The sequence below is a fragment of the Porites lutea genome, chromosome 4 (assembly GCF_958299795.1).
Source record: "Porites lutea chromosome 4, jaPorLute2.1, whole genome shotgun sequence".
Classification (NCBI taxonomy): domain Eukaryota; kingdom Metazoa; phylum Cnidaria; class Anthozoa; order Scleractinia; family Poritidae; genus Porites; species Porites lutea.
The window spans coordinates 42,266,689-42,282,932 of NC_133204.1; the positions used below are offsets into that span (position 1 = coordinate 42,266,689).

At 39.1% G+C, this 16,244-nt stretch overlaps 2 protein-coding genes across 2 annotated transcripts; one reads left to right on the plus strand and one right to left on the minus strand.

The window, feature by feature from the left end:
• Positions 1-780: 780 nt before the first annotated feature.
• Positions 781-4,566, minus strand: LOC140933664 (uncharacterized). The gene is made up of 4 exons (XM_073383268.1): positions 4,415-4,566; positions 3,135-3,322; positions 2,065-2,337; positions 781-1,205 (listed from the first exon to the last, which is right to left on the minus strand). The coding sequence occupies exons 1-4, from the start codon at positions 4,515-4,517 to the stop codon at positions 855-857; spliced, it is 915 nt and encodes a 304-aa protein (XP_073239369.1). The 5' UTR covers positions 4,518-4,566; the 3' UTR covers positions 781-854.
• A 69-nt stretch (positions 4,567-4,635) lies between these two features.
• LOC140933666 (exosome complex component CSL4-like) lies at positions 4,636-8,517 on the plus strand. The gene is made up of 4 exons (XM_073383269.1): positions 4,636-4,877; positions 5,203-5,277; positions 6,327-6,579; positions 7,203-8,517. The coding sequence occupies exons 1-4, from the start codon at positions 4,722-4,724 to the stop codon at positions 7,301-7,303; spliced, it is 585 nt and encodes a 194-aa protein (XP_073239370.1). The 5' UTR covers positions 4,636-4,721; the 3' UTR covers positions 7,304-8,517.
• Positions 8,518-16,244: the final 7,727 nt, after the last annotated feature.

The window sequence follows — 16,244 nt, forward strand, 5'->3', positions numbered from 1 at the left end:
ATAACTGATGTGATCCTCGATTATGGAAAATGTCTGATTGATTATTATGGAAAAATAACATAATAATTGTTTACAGATAAGACTATTAAAACTTGTGGGACATGTAGTGTAAAGTAGTCTGTTATGTTTGGCAAGACAAACTTTAACCTTATTTGAGGGGGTGTTTGTAAACTCTGTAAGTTAAGTCTGATTCTTGTTTTTTTTTTTCACATGCTAATGCAGGGCAATTTGAAAGAGGAATATGGCAGTTTATCAAAGGGTTTTTTTCTGGCATGACCACTTTAACTGCCCAGCAGACTTGATGTTATTTGTGAAGGTATAAGGTTAACCAACAAAAAGAGTGAGCATAGGCATTTAAAAAAAGATGTTATGGGTGAATGTCTACTGGTTATAATGCCTGCTTCAAACCCTTTTGACAGCCCTGCAGAGTACTTAGAAATGAGCATGGTCACTTTGACCATTTTCATTATGAGGACCATAATATTAGACTCTAAAGACCAGTGACAATGACGGTGTGGATATACATATGTTTAAGTTATTTATGGAACTTTATCTACAAAGTTATTATAGAATATACTACATCCTTATTCTGATATGAAGTCAAATTCAGAATCATATAATATAAAGCATGCATGACTGCACAAGAAATATCCTGTTCCAGGCAATCTGATAGTAGGGAGTTGCAAGACATGGATTTCTCCCCTCTATGTAACGTAGCCTCCACTATCTGTGGAATTCCTGAAACACACTATATACACAAGACAAAAACCTAAAACAGTGTAAATGATTGTGTGAACAACACAATAAAGAGCTAGTGAAGAACCAACTCGAAAAACTTGCATTACATTAACTCATCAGCTGTCCTCTAGTAAGTCCTTTAACGGGTCCAGTAACATGAAATCAGACTGTCCTTTATTAAAACCCTTTGTTGTGTCTATAAAGTTTTGAAATGAAGTCAAGGTGTTTCTTAACTTTTCTTCTACAGTACCCTTCATTTCAAGAATCCTTTCTGTATCATCTTTGGCAGCTTCTGTGAGTTTAACTTGCTCTTCAATACGACTTTCCAATTCTTTTACTTCCTTCAAATGGACCTCTTTCTGCTGCTGAAGTTTTTCCTCCTCTTCCTCTTTACATTTCTCTTGCATTTCCAGCACTGCCTGTTTTTCTTCTTGTTTTAATCTTTCCTTTAAATTCTTCAAAGCTTGCTAAAATGCAGGAGAATTATATTTGCTTGAGTGAGCATTTACACTTATAGCAGTAACAGATTAATGCAATGAAGCCAGCAAGGTGATGCCTTTTAATGATGCCCTTGCACATTCCCAGTGCATTCTAACAGGACTTAAAAGCTTGAACTGTATGTTTGCTTTACCAACTTAACTTGATAGCTATTTATTGCAAAAAACAAAAAATGCTTCATGTAAATCGTCTTTAACTTCTCTGGCTATGATTTACATGTATATTTCGTCTTGGATGACCAAAAAACATTGAAACACTTTCCAGGCCACTACATTCAAAGTTGAAGAAAATTCAAGGACTTTTCAAGGACTTCCCCTAAAATTCAAGGACTTGTCAAGACTGTGCGAACCCTGAAAAAGCGTGCTGCACATCAAGAGTTTTTGTTTTGCTTGTTAAACATGTTACCTTTTTTATTTTCTTGTTTTCATTGTAGTCATTGTGGTTGCGCTGAGCTCAAGCCAGTAGCATTACCACACAAAATAATAATATTTTACACAAAATAATAATATTTTATTATTGTTGATATGCAGTGATCTTGCTGAAACATCCAACGATTCAATGGGAAATGCAGGATGAAATTGATGTCTGCAGGTACCCATACAGAGGTGCTAAAATTTTTTGGTCAAAATTATTTCTTTTAAGTGGTGTTCTTAGATCTCAACCAGTTCAATGTTTTTCTTGCTATGGACCATGTACTCGGCTCCAATGCATATTTTCTTGGAAATACTTATCCACTAAACAGTTATTTAACTGATGCCATTTGTTGATTGCTGCACTATTGCCAATCCACAGTTCAAAGAAAACAAATAGCTAGGGCTATATGTTTACCTGTTTCTCCTTTTCTGCAGCTAAAATCAACTGTTTTCTTTTGTCTTCTTCAACTTGAGCCACTCTCTTGGCCTCTTCAGTTGCGATGACTCGTTCCTCTTCTCTAGCCTTCTGTACAGCATTTGCCTTCTCTATCATATACTCTTCTCTGGCTTTTACAAGTGCTTCTTCAAGTCTCTTCTGACCTTCTTCTTTTTCCCGCTGAACTTGTTGAGCTGCAAGTTTTTTCATCAGTGCCTCAACTCTCTTTGATTCTGCTTTTACTGCCTTTTCCTGTTTTATCATAAAAAGAAGCATGCAGGCCAAGTGTTAACTGTTTTCAGGAATGGATGCTCTTAAAGTTAACAATACAGTCAACAGATCTACATACAAATTTTACAGTATAGTATTGAAGTGCCAAGGGGTGCAAAAACCCGTTCACTTTAAGGGGTGGGGGGCGGGGGGGTTACCAGGGTTTTGGTTTTTTGCATTAAAATAATATGCAATTATAAATATTTTTTACTATAACAAGGACCAATATATCATTGAAATTGATATTCATAATTTTGTCATTTTATTTTATTATTTTGCCACACAGAATAAATTACAAGTAGAATAGAAAAGATAATAAATAGTTAATTAATATTAAATTTAAAATGAGCATACAACTTGGAAGGAGTGACTGTGGCAGGGAAATCTCCGAGAAGCAAAGCTATGAGGAATAGAGATTTCCCTCCACAGGCAATTTAAATACTAGGCGGCTTGTCATACAAGAGTTTCATTATAATAAGTTTGTTATATCAAGATTTCATTGTAGTTACAAGTTGTATATTAACTTTATTCATATTTCAACAGACTCCTCTTTTGTATATAAACAAAAGCTTGTATGAGTAGAAACTTGAAAGATGTTAGGGTTCAAGTCCCAGGTCTGACATGACTTTTGGTTTGGGCTACTGCACTAAGTGCTCTAACCAGCACAAATATTCTAATGGGATATGCCATCACGGCAGATGTGCAGCACAAAAAATGACCTACACCCTTTCTGTAGGAAAAGTAGTACATGTTAATTGCATGTCCAGAAGGGAATTTACCTGAGCTTTCTTAGCAGCAGCCATGGCTTTTTCTAATTCTAGTTCAGCAGCTTCTCTTGCTCCCTTTACAGCTCTTGCTTTCTCCTCGGATGCCAAGCGCCACGCTCTCTTCTCTACCTCTGTGACTTTCTGCTGCTGTTCTCTCTCATGGTCATCTTTTAGTTTCTGGTAAAGGTCATTCCCTATTTCTAAAATTAAAAAAATGTGTATAGATGGTCTCACACTTTTTTTTGTTTGTTACATCATTTTTATTATTAAATTGTTACTATCAAAAAGTTTACCCTGACGAGAATCAGGAAGGTAAATGAAACCCCATAATTTTATACACAGACAGGGTTAGTAGTTTCTGTTGCTTTTGACCTCTGTCAATTGAGTTTACAGTTCACAAATAATTACATGTAGCTTGTGGCCCTTACCCCTTTTCCATGGGGAAGTTTTTAACAGAAAACTCCTGTGTTATGTGCAATACATTTCACCTAGTATATATTGAGCCTAAAAATGGACTTGCTCCTGCATTTACAAAACTTACTAAAACTCAAAACTATTTTTCAATACAAACTATGATCTTCTGATGACGACAACACTTCTCTTACTGACTGCTCATTTACTGCCCCAGTGCCAAACCTATGGAATGATCTGCTTTAAATGCTGGTACTGCCCAGGATACTGTTCTGCCATACGAAAGCATACATGTGCACTACTAGGCTTGCACCAAGAAACATTGCTGGCCCTGGTTGTTCAAAAGATGGATAGCGCTATCCACCAGATAAATCACTATCCAGTAGAAAATTTTTCGGAAAACCAATTGCGCTATCCACCAGACAGTTATTGATCTGCTGCATGGTCTTTACTCCCAGCATGACTGGAAAATTTAAACCTCAAGTCTTGTTACCAGGTATCTGGCAGTTAACAGTGGGATGGCCTCTGTTTCTGACGGCCTCTGTTCTGATATCGAAACAGTACAGTAGCTTTATCCCAGGCACCTTGCACACACAAATTACCTATAACTGAGAATTCTTAGTAAGGCAAGAACGTTAAACTAAAACTACTGCAAAAAAATTTAAAATTTTTGTTGAGGATAATCTTTTACATATTTTTCAGCCTATACCCAGTATGTAGGACCAAATTATAAACATGTTGGTTAATTAGCAAAAATAATATTTAAGCTTATGCTCAAGTTGACACCACTCTATTTTTCTCTGTAAAATGAAGGTTCCAGTGCTGGTCTTAACTATGCAACATCAATTAATTCTTTGAGGCATTTTTATCTAAATACTTACCTATTATGTCTTTATGAGTCGTATTTTGAGTGACAGATGCTTTAGTGTCTTCATGCGGCTTAGCTAAAACAGAACGATCATGTGTTGCAATGTAAGCCGCCATTTTGCTTTACTTCTGAGTTAGTTACTATGGCAACGGAGAGCAGTTCAGATGAGAGGACCCTGGTACCAACGATTGAAAAATAACTGCATTCACAGCGAGCAGCGGATTTTCACAAAATTCAACATGGCGGACTCAACGCGGTTGTTGCTTGTCTCGTAGTTCAGACGTTCTGGGTTAAACCTTCCAAAGTGTTGATAGATCGTAATGGTGTCTATGCACGAGAATCTTGTGGCTATTCCTGGAGAGAGACTAGGTAGTTTGGAGCAATTTTCGTCGGGAAATGGAACGTACACTCGCCATGGATATGTTTACGCAAGTCTTGCAGGTTATAAGCAGTTACAAGAGCAGAAAAATGGAGAGGTATAAAGCTTACGTTCTCCCAAGATCAGTGTATTGAACTTTAAAAGAGCCACCTGCAATTGCCCGTTTGAAGGAATCAGACTTAGCCGTTGGGGTCGTTCAGGGTGAATTTCAAAGACTGATTGCTGGTGGATGAATTTTTTGAGACCTTGTAGGTAGGACTTGAATCTGTCACCTAGAACGTGACCAAGGTGATCATGTCACCTTGAATCAGTGTCTTGACCCAAAACAGAGGGTGGTGGTTTAGTGACCTGTTGACAGCAGTGAATTTGATATACATATGTGACAGTAGACTGGCTTGAGTATTCTCCTTTCCACCTTTTAGAAACCTGTGATGTGTGTGATAAGAGAAGAAGAAAAGCACGTGGTACCAGAGGCTGATTCAGTTGTTACATGCAAGGTATTAATTTATCCTCACTGCATATCTTTGTCACATCACGGTGAACCAAGTTATGGGAGGAATCTATGACTTCTTTGGCAAAGATTTGCCAAGGAGTTCAATTTGAGTAATAGAGGGTAAATTTATAAAAAGAGTGACCTGAAAGGACATATTATTGCTTTGAGCGAGAGCAAGTTTCACCTTTGCGAGGATTAGAGTTACTGAAAGTGAAATTGCAGCAGAAATATGGATCAAGTCCAGGAAAAATCAATTTTAGTTCAAGTTAGCATGAGTTTTAAGTTACCAAGGGCTCAAGTTACTGGGAGTCAGGTGTAATTGCTGTGCTGAATGATTTTGGAGTGCATCAGGTAAAATGTTTTGTAGCCTGCATGGACAAATACCCTACCCTTACTTTGTGAATGAGGGTGGGGATGAGAGGTGGTAACTCAGTGGTCTTGAGGCCACACTGATTAAAATAGCAGCCTAAGTTCAAACTGGTTGCTTTGTTGTTCAGAATGGTCTGCCTGGCTTCACATCACTTCACCAATCCCCTTCATGCGTTGTGCAAACAAGGCCTTCACAGAGTGTTTCCACTTTTCTTGGTGATCAGAGCTGCTGGCATCCTCACTTTGCCCCGTGATTGCCATCAGCTCAGTGTTATCCTGTCGGCTGTGACCCCAAGCATCATTGGGTCACTCCTAGGACCAGTCACAGTGTTCCCTTGATTAAGTGAATTTCCCCTGCTTCTGGTTTCTGTAACAATATGGTTTTATGGGAGGGGGTTATCAGCCCTCAGCACAACCCCCAACCTGGAGGAACAGGTGACCACACTAAATTAGTGTTAGTCTGGTCTCTACTCTTCAACCTTTTCAGCATGAGTGGCTCTAACTGGAGTCATAGCTCTATGGGTCATTTAGACACAAACCACTCCACCATGGAGTAAACTGTGACTAGACTTTCAAGCATAGGTGCCTGATAGATGAAAAAGGTGTAATTTTTTAGAATCCTTCATGCGACACTATTAAATATATTAAATTTAATTGCATCCAATGTTTTGTTATCTTCATCAGGTGATAAGTACAAATCCAAGGTTCTGCAAGGTTGCAATTCTTGGTGTGGAGTCAACGTCTTTGAAAGAAACTTTTAAAGGAACAATCAGAAAGGAAGATGTCAGAGCAACAGAAAAGGACAAAGTTGAAATGTACAAGTCATTCCGCCCTGGTGACATAGTATTAGCCCGAGTATTAACTTCTCATACACAGACTTATCTTCTGTCAACAGCTGAAAATGAACTAGGGGTCGTGTTCGCCAAGAGTGAGGCTGGTAAGAAGGTTGTGTATGTTAACTAAAAGCATAAGGACTATATAATAGTGATGATAAATATGGTTGAAATGAAAAATATTTTCTTTTTTCTCACTTAATTCTACAATAGGTATCAAGTTGTGTTTGATATATTACAATAACAAATTAACTACAGTTTGCATCTAATAGAGACGTCACATTCACAAACAAAATGATAAATAAAAGTCCTATCCAATTTACTAAGTTGTTTGCGTGGCTTGTAGGTTGCGTAAGCAACTACGCAACAGACAAGCCAGACAAACGACTTCGTAAACGCTAAAAAACTTTGCTCGCCGGGTAATCCAATTAAGTTGACACAAACAAAGATATCCTGATTGATCAATAAATTGCTGTTATAACGGAAAGAATTAGGAAGGAGCGTCATTAAACAATGTGTTCTATTGGGAGTAAGAGTTAGGAGCTTGAATGTCTTTACTCCTGTTTTGGGGTTGGGGGTGGCAGTAAGCATTGGATTTTTCTCGGCGGAGACGAAATGCACGGCAAAAATGAAAAAATAGTAACAAAAATAGTATAGTTAGTTGAGGGAAAACAGTGCCCATGAGTGCAGGCTCTTTTACAGTGTGTATGTTTTTTTTCCTATGTAGGAGCAGCAATGGTTCCTGTGAGTTGGTGTGAAATGCAGTGTCCAAAAACAAAAGCAAAGGAACACAGGAAGGTTGCAAAGGTGCAGCAGGCGGCGTCTTAAAAAACTGATTAAATTTCTCCTCGTCGAAATAACACAATTTATCCACATATTTGTCTGGTTCGGATTATAGAAGTTTTAGGTCTAAAGTAATTTATTTAGTTTTATATGATTTTGAGGATTTTACTACGTTATACTTAAGTGTATAGCCAACTGAATAACCATAGCAATGTACCTAGCCTGCATCGCAGACACTCTGAAGGGAAAATAGTCGAACCACCATGTGCGACCACCTCCCATGAGCAACCGCCAATCCAAAACACCAAACGTTTCTCTGTCAAAGCCTTACACTTGGAACCTCTAGTAAACGACCACCTCCTGTAAGCGACCGCAACCACTTGTTGGGCCTAACGGTTAATGATTTTCCACTGTTTATAACCTCTTGTAAGCGACCACTCGACTCATTCTCTGGTCTCTACTTTTGCTGTGTGCACTATGTTACTTAGAATATACGAAGAACTTTAGTGAAAACATGGAACTACACGTATCCTAACTTAGACATTGCATGCAATAAATTATCTTCCATAAAGTAGATCTGCCTGGACCTCTTGTCGGAAGAGACCCCCTGCGGTTCGATTCTAGTAAACGAACACCTCCCACAAGAGACCACTCAGTCTTTGCATTTTGGGTGGTCGCTTACGGGAGGTTCGACTGTATACCAATGGTCAAGACCATAGGGAGTTTCAGATACCACAACGGCGACGACAGTGAAAACGTCACTTAAAATGTGACTTCTCGCATTCTTTGAAACTGCAGCGCGGTTATCCCAACTAGCTGATTTTGTCCAAGGTTGGCCGGCAAACTTTCCTACAGTTGAATTCTTAAGAAAGATATTCAAGTTAAAGAGAGAAAGCAAAATTCGTCGTCGTATGTTCACGTTGTCGATAAAACGTGAAATTAGGCAATTCACGTCGTAGTCGTGTAGTGACGGCAAAGAAATATACCTAAAAGCGTGATGCACGTGCAAGTTGTTGTTTTGCTACCCTAAACCTCTTGGGTTTTTGACGGTCTCGTTGCCGTCGCCGTATTGACATCTTAAACTCCCTAATACGTGGGCCGGCTGCAACGCAAGCTAAAATGTACCGTATTTATTTTGAAAAGGAAGTGAAGAACTACAGTAATTAACGTTCTTATATAACTCAGAAAGTAGCGTATTGTATGAAACTGTAACACCCATACGCCCAGAACATTTTAAATCTTTATTAAATATAGAAATATACTTTTTTCCCAAGACTTTGAACGTTTACTGATATTTATAAGATACCTAAGTGATATGTGGTCTAAAAATAACAGTCTAGTGCTCAAGGTAGCTTGCGAGCGATAAAAAAAGTGTGAACGATTATAGCCCCCGTTGAAGGTTTGGGTTGCAAACCGAAATATCGGGTAAATATAAGTCACCACTTTAGTTTTGTTTTCTTTATTTATTTTTTCTATCACTCTTCCTGCCGTAAGGATCAGTTTTACTGTTTTAAATTTAAAATTTGGTTCCCAAGTGTTTACTGATCCAGGTGTCTACTAAAGATCCGGCGGTCCCTCACTGGTTTGTCGTTGTGGATTGCCTTCACAAGCGGTTAACGAGCATGGAGAACAGATAAATAAAACGGGAACAAAACTTAACTTGAACCCTAGCCCTATCAGTGACTTTATTTCCAATTCTCAGTTTTGTTCCCATTTTTTCATTTTCCCGCTCCCCGTGCTCTAAAGGGAGCTTTTAAGCTTAAAAGCAACCACGACGGCAACGGCAGAGAAAACGTCGCCAAAAATTGAATTCGCGCTGTTTTAAACTTCATTGCTCTTATCTCAACTCTTTTAATTGTCAAATGAAGGCTTTTTTTTTCAGGAGTTGAATTCTAAAGGGCTGTATCTGAGTTCACAAAAGTTCACGTCCTCCATAAAACGTGAAATCAGGAAAGTTTCACGTCGTAGTCGTGCAACGATGGCAAAGAAATGTACAAAAAAGCGTGATGCACGTGCATTGCTTTTTTGCCGTTCTCGTTGATGTCGCCGTCGTCGTTGCTTAAGGTCCCTCCGGTACGACGGAGTACCTGCAATAACATTGAAAATGGCCGTTTGGACATCCTTGATAGATCTTTAAAGACTTTGAGATGAGAGGGCAAAAAAGAACATCTTACCGCGAGAGACATGTAGAGAAGTAAGGAGGGCATGATTGGAGGTTGGTGATGATGAAACTTTATTAAGGTGTCTAAAGAAGCCTCCTAGCTTAGGTTAAAAACATATGCTAATTAGGGGACACAAAATAAATAAATATAAATTAAGGTAAAAAAATATTTACATATAAGCGCAGGTATAAAAAAAAAAATTAATGGCATTAACAATATTTACAGTATGACAAATATGTCTATGAATTGCAGAGATGACAACACTTGCATCCATTATCCATTAGTGTAACTATATCTAATGTACGTATTTTGTTTTTGAAACATTTTACGGTGGTAACTTCTCTCAAGTCTGGGGATAATTTTCCCCAGAGATTGGGCCCGAAGTGGCGGAGGGAGTGCTTGCTATATATTACCGTGTTGTACCTGGCAGCGGAGAAATCAGACTGCCTTAAGTTATACTTGGATCTATGCTAAAATGTCACTGATATAGGGGGGAAATAGATTGTTCTTGGCTTTATACATTAAAACACAAATGTCTTGTAGTCTCCTGTTCTGTAAACTTGGCAGTTCTGTTCTTTTTAGAACTTCAGGGTAGCTAACATTGTTCCTAAAAACAGCACGCAGACCCCTTTCTTGCATCCGCTCGATTTTACGAGAATCACTGGCTCGGCAAAAGTTGTGTTAAAGAAATTGTTTAGCTGTTAAATTCAAAAATACATTCTTAAGAAGCGAAAAAAAAAAAACGGATAGAACACTTACAAAGTCGCTAATGGAGTCGCTATCTAACATCACGTGGAGATGGCAAGGGATGTGTTGCGCATGATCAGTTGTTTAACCACATTGGGTATTTGGGTACTCAGTGTTTGGTTCCATGTCGTTGAACGTTACGTTAAATAATTAGTCTTTTAGTGATCAATACACTCAAATTTTGAAGAAAAACGCTCGTAGAGAGTGAAGTTGGGCTGGTTGCAAATCTAGGGATCTATAGTAAACACGAGAAGGGGTAGGTGGGCAGTTTCCCAGAACCACAATGCCAGGCAACAGCTACCAAATGTCTACGGTGGAGCTGGCGTTTAAAGCAGTGCTTTGCACACGCCTCCACAGTAAAATGCAGGGTTTATGATCGTACGTGAGACCGTACTGGCTATACCATGCTGATGAGTCCTAACAAGAGCGAAACAGTTATTCATGACTGCCATTGCCGGGTAGACATGGCTGTGCGCATGCGGCAAGTACTGGCTATACCGCAGAGTTAGCAGTGTGTGTGTCAGTTCATATTGTGGTCTTAGTTTCCCAGAAACCTAATTTAATCCGTACAAAAGGAGGCTCTGGTCCTCGCAGTGTGAAGGTTGTCCAATACACCCAAACAGACTCCAGCAGGGTGAAACAAATCAGATCATACGTCAGAATGTAGAATCTGAATCAAACAGAGTGTTCACTGTTCTCGGGTTTTCCTCCTCTCTTCCTTCCTACTTTCCGCGTTTCAAGTTCGCGCCTCCAAAACTTATGACCAGCCTTTTTCATACTAAGATACTTATATCAGTAGACTTAAAATGATGTTGGACACTACGTTTTGTTCCATGTCGTATACATCCTATCCATCGTATGTTATGTCCCTTTTTAAAAAAAATGAGGTACGGAGCACGCACCCTTTCGCGTGCAAAAAGCTTCGCGCGTGATGACTTTAACCACACGGCCAAGGTAACCAACTGTGAAGCACGCATTGATAATACCAATTAAATAAGATTATGTCATGATCACGGAAGAAAAAGATACACTCCTCAGACGGTTTAAATTTCTAATAGCGGTAAAAAGAAATCTACAAATTTACATAAAGAAAAATAAAGCCAGAAGAGAACTCGAGCTTCTGAACATCTTTTCCGACCCTCGTGCAATGAGGTATAAACCGCGTGTGGTTACATCGTTTCCACAATAATTTTGCAGATTACGATTTGGAATTAAATTTACAAAAGGTAAAGTCTGATAAAATACTATGTGTATTTGAACCTCAGTTGCATGGGCTTTTTTAGGGCTACATGTGGGGAGGCTTGTGCCCATACTAAGAAATCTCTACCCTGTGAACGGGTTACGCCATATTCAGGTGCATGTGGGTTTTTTTTTTGCTTTATTTAAGGTTCTGTGGTTTCCGCGAATTAGATATGCCGCGCAAATTTATCCGACGTCAGTATTCATACACTATAATAATCCAGTTTCGAATTAAAAATGACCGCTGAATACAAACATTAACGACACATTCATACAGGGTTAGCCTCGACATAAAGCAAAATATTCAGAAATTCTGGCAAGTAAGTGTTTGAAATTTGAATATACACAATAGACAGAGTAATAAACAGGTCTTTTCCTCGTTGGAATTTGTGAATATAATACTTCAGATGGAGGCTTAGCCTGTAAAAAATGCGTCTTCACTTCTTTGATTCAGCGGTCATCACGAACTCGAAACTGGATTATTGAAAGTCGACTTATACTTAGTCTTACCGGCTTTTAGCTGCGTACTGTATTCTCGGTATGCAAAGTGAACAGTGACAGGTTCTGTCAATGGGTGGCCATCCCACGAAAAACGCGAAACGAACTCTCGTTTATAGAGCGAGGTTAAGATTTTATTAGCTACGCCTAATTTGGTAGGGGCTTTACTCAAGAGTTGCTATGGACCCTACTAATCGCGATCATCGTTTTAAAGACCGCAGTGGTCCCCCGAGGCTCGAATACGACAGCCATCCCGGTATTCTACAACCACTGAACAAATAAGGTGGCGTTAAGTATTTACAGGAATTTGCTATAATTCGGCCTGGTCTCGGATCGCGAACAAAAACGCCTTCCGGCCATTTTGGCAATCAGAATCAGGTTGTGAAACTTCTGCACAATTAAATATTCTCAAAATTTATTTTGAAAATAGCATTGAATATATAACACAAACCGGCACACAACAAGAAAAGTTACGTGAATAGTCAGTAGGCTTTTTTTAAAGTCAGGTTCAGATATAAACACGACTAAAAAGTGGACACCGTGAAATTAATGACAACCTAGTTAGGGGCTCCGGCTGCGGCTGTGATTTCCGCCATAAACAGCAGTTACCCTCGCGTGTCTCCCTCGCGCGCGCCCGTTCTTTCTTGCACCCATTTATTTCCTAGCGCCTCCTGCTACGCAGGCTAAACAGCAGTTTACTTAAATAAACAGGAACAACCCTAAAAAACCAATGCATTAAATCATAATTCTTATGGTTTAAAAGTCTTTAATTTGGGAAATACCCAAAATACTTGAAAACATATTTAATCCTGGCACCAATTCGTTAAGAGGAACCGATATTCCGTCCCTACCTTAATATCAACGACTTCCTATGGCCTTAATTCCGGCTTTTGAAAAAAATGGAAGCCAAATCTTGGCCCGCACTTACGAATCACTTTAGAACTTCTAAATTTGTCTTAAAATAATGTTTTTATTTCGTATTTTCTGCTTATTCCTGTTTAAAAATAATTGTATTATTTCTAGTGATTCTGTAATTACTTACTTACTTACTTATTAATTACTTAACTGTAATATTAGCTCACAGAAATCAACAGAAATAGGTACTCTCATTAAACGTTTAATGTGTGTATGTATGTACGATAGGACTCTGGAAAAATGGCTGTAGGTCCTATGACGCACAAGAAAACTCGGAGTATTAGCCTGCAAAAAAACCAGCGCCTCCTAAGCAGGCTACGAGGGTATGGACAATTGCAATGTTCAGCTAAGCTTTGATGATCCTTTTACAGTTTGATCCTACAGGAGGAGACTTCATTTGTAGGTCAAGAGCCAGGTACGGCCCAACGAGGAAAAAGGAGGTGCAAGGAAAAAACAAACCCCATCCTTCGCTTAAAAAAGAGTAAACGGCTACGCCTTAATTCAGTGCCACAATTTCACGCTTGAAATGATAAAGGCGTTAAACGGGTGCTTATCCATAGCAAGCAGGTTTTTGACCTTGAACTGTTGACCGCCATTAACGCTACAAGGACCCACCGGATACGAAGAAACTCAACTAGCCAATCAGAGCAAATGAAAAAGGCTATTCACTTCCTTTCCATATTGGATTCGAGCAGAAGAAGTAGTTGCCTTTCGTGACTGTTAAACCACTTGATGAGCTTCGGTTAAAAGTCACTAGAAATAACACAAGGAGTTACCTAGCACCTCACCACTTTGACTACAGAATGAAGAGCCTTGAACCTGATAACCAATTGCTCGGTTCATATTGTATTTGAGTAGTCTGTTGTGAGAGAAAAATATAAAGCAAAGAATGTTCTTGACTTGTCAAACAAAAAAACACTTAAGCTTTGTTTTCAAGTAGGCTGAATACACGTTTTCAAGAGCCAAGGTTAGCGTGATTTGACTAAAAATAATACATGGTATTCGTGTTTGTCATGGATCCCCCTAAGATTAGTTCACTGAGGAAAATCCAAGAGGCGAAAGAATACAAGTAACATTTAAAATAATCAATTCCCGTTGCTTACTAAAACTGAGCAAACAACAGTGTCTCGATGATGTACGCAAGTGAACCTTGGACACTGATGGCAAGGAAAAGCCGGTCAAGCTCAAAACACAAAAAGACAAAATTATTTTATTTGACGATTGTAAGGCTAAAAGACAGCATGGTTTGCACAGCCAATAGTGTTGAAGCGGATAATTTTACTCAGAATCCAAGTTGATTTTATAGATGTTTAATTGATTGATTTATTTTGACTGCCCAGTTAAACGTGCGCAAAAAAACAGCGATCAAAACTGCGCTAAAATAGGCAATTCGATTCACACTTCTTCTTTAAAAGGTTCAGTCATAGAGCTACCGTGAGTAAGCATTTTTTTTTTTTTGCGATATCGATTGCTTAATGACCTTCGTTTCACATCACTTGAGAAACGAGAATCGGCCCTGGTTCCATTAGTTCAAGAGGGTTCTCAGCCCAATACAATATCCGTTGAGTATATTGGCCTCACTGCTTTGGTGTGCGGGTTTTCCTAAGTAATAAAGTAAATCATAGTGAACATAAGGACAGCAGCAAATCTAAACAAACCAGGAAAACCTCGTCTACGCTGATTGTCTGGCGCAAATGCCAGGTTGATCTGTCTCTAAGCAGGATGATTCCGTGACCCTCCAAATTTGTTCCTTGTCTGCGCTTAACCCCCTCCAAAAGGACGCCTGGAGGCGATTCAAGCGAGCAAGCTAAAAATATCGCTTAGTTTAACTACCACACAGGTTGTAAAACGAGCCAAAAGCATTGAAACCGTTAGCAAATGACTGCAACTGTAAAAAAGAGGTAAGAAATGTCGTGAAAGGTGAGAGAAAATGGTGGCTATACTGACTGTTGACTAACAAAAGACCAATTCAAAACGTTTGCGTGAGCAGTAGTTTGTATGATGACGCAGGTACTGATCCCACTCTTGAAACATCCATTCAGCCATGTAACCTAGTGTCTCAGGGAATCAAGAGCCAAAATATCACCCCCTCAGCTAAATTTGTAACTCTTCTTCAGGCTGAGCTCACGCTAGATACTTACATGCAAATCAGGCCTAGAAATAGCACCCAAAAAGACGTCAACGAAGATCACTTTTTTCGAGAAACAGTGTCACGATGTTATATTTATGTTTCTTTCGCTGCGAATTCACGCCCGGATTTCGAGGGTTTTTAGAATTCTTGGTATAAACGGTTGATTACAAGCGGATTTGCGCTCGAGAGGTTCAAAAATTATTATGCAAATAACCCCAAAACACGTGGTTTGCCCCGGGCAAGGGTCTTTATTCTTGCCATACCAGCCACGCTTTTACTAAACACAAAAATGCAAGGCTTTTAGTTAGACATATCCGGTATAAACCCAGAGTCATCACTATCGCTCCTTGGAAAGCCACAAGGCAGTTTTTTTGCTTCTAAGTACCTCAAAACCTTTGACAGACATTTGTGTTTCAATTAGCGTGTATTAAACAATTTTGTTTAGTTTTTCACTTTTGGCAGCACTACCGAAGTTCGCCGTCTAAGGATAAACATAACATATTTTTTTGAAGCTTAGCAACCAAAAAGCATTAGAATTGCATATGAAGGGGGTTGCAGGGGTACACAGTAAAAAGAAGCGAGAATTAAGAGTATTGAAAATAGACAAGCAGTGTTATTTCGAGTACATGAATAGGAGAGGAGGAGCCGCTTTTTAGGGAGTTTTGTCTTCGATTATTAGCAAACAATGGCTAGCAATTCTAAAAGTGTAAACCTATCATCAACTAGTCTTTTCATGTTCAAGAGTTCGAACATTCCCTAGCACATTAAGAGTAAGTTTTGCTTTTAAGAATCACTACGTCGATGCTGTAGAGCGCGCGCGACACTGGAAAATACCGCCCAGTAGTTCTCACTTGAGGCTCCACGCTTAAGTATTTACGAATACCTGACCATCATTTGTAGAATGGTAAACAGGACTACGACCGGCGCATTGCTGATTGTCGCCTTTCACCGAGGGTTCGTCCACAGACGTACACACAGTATCGCAAAAAAGTTCAACTGAATGCTGCTCGTGAATCACAGTTTAGACATTAAACTTCAGTTGTAGTAAGCAGCGGATTCAAGCCATGACTTGATAGTTGTCGGTGTTTCGGATCTACCAAAAGATATAGTTTTTTTTCATAGAATGGTTGATTGAAGTTTGAAAAAGCGCCACAAATTCTACCAGACATAAGCTAATATAACTTGGCGCTGGACTTTTGTACTGTTAGATACTGATAAGGCAGTATTTGCGCTCAGAATACGCCATCTTGACGCTTTAGGATCTCTTTTCCACTTGCACCAGCTTAAAGCGATG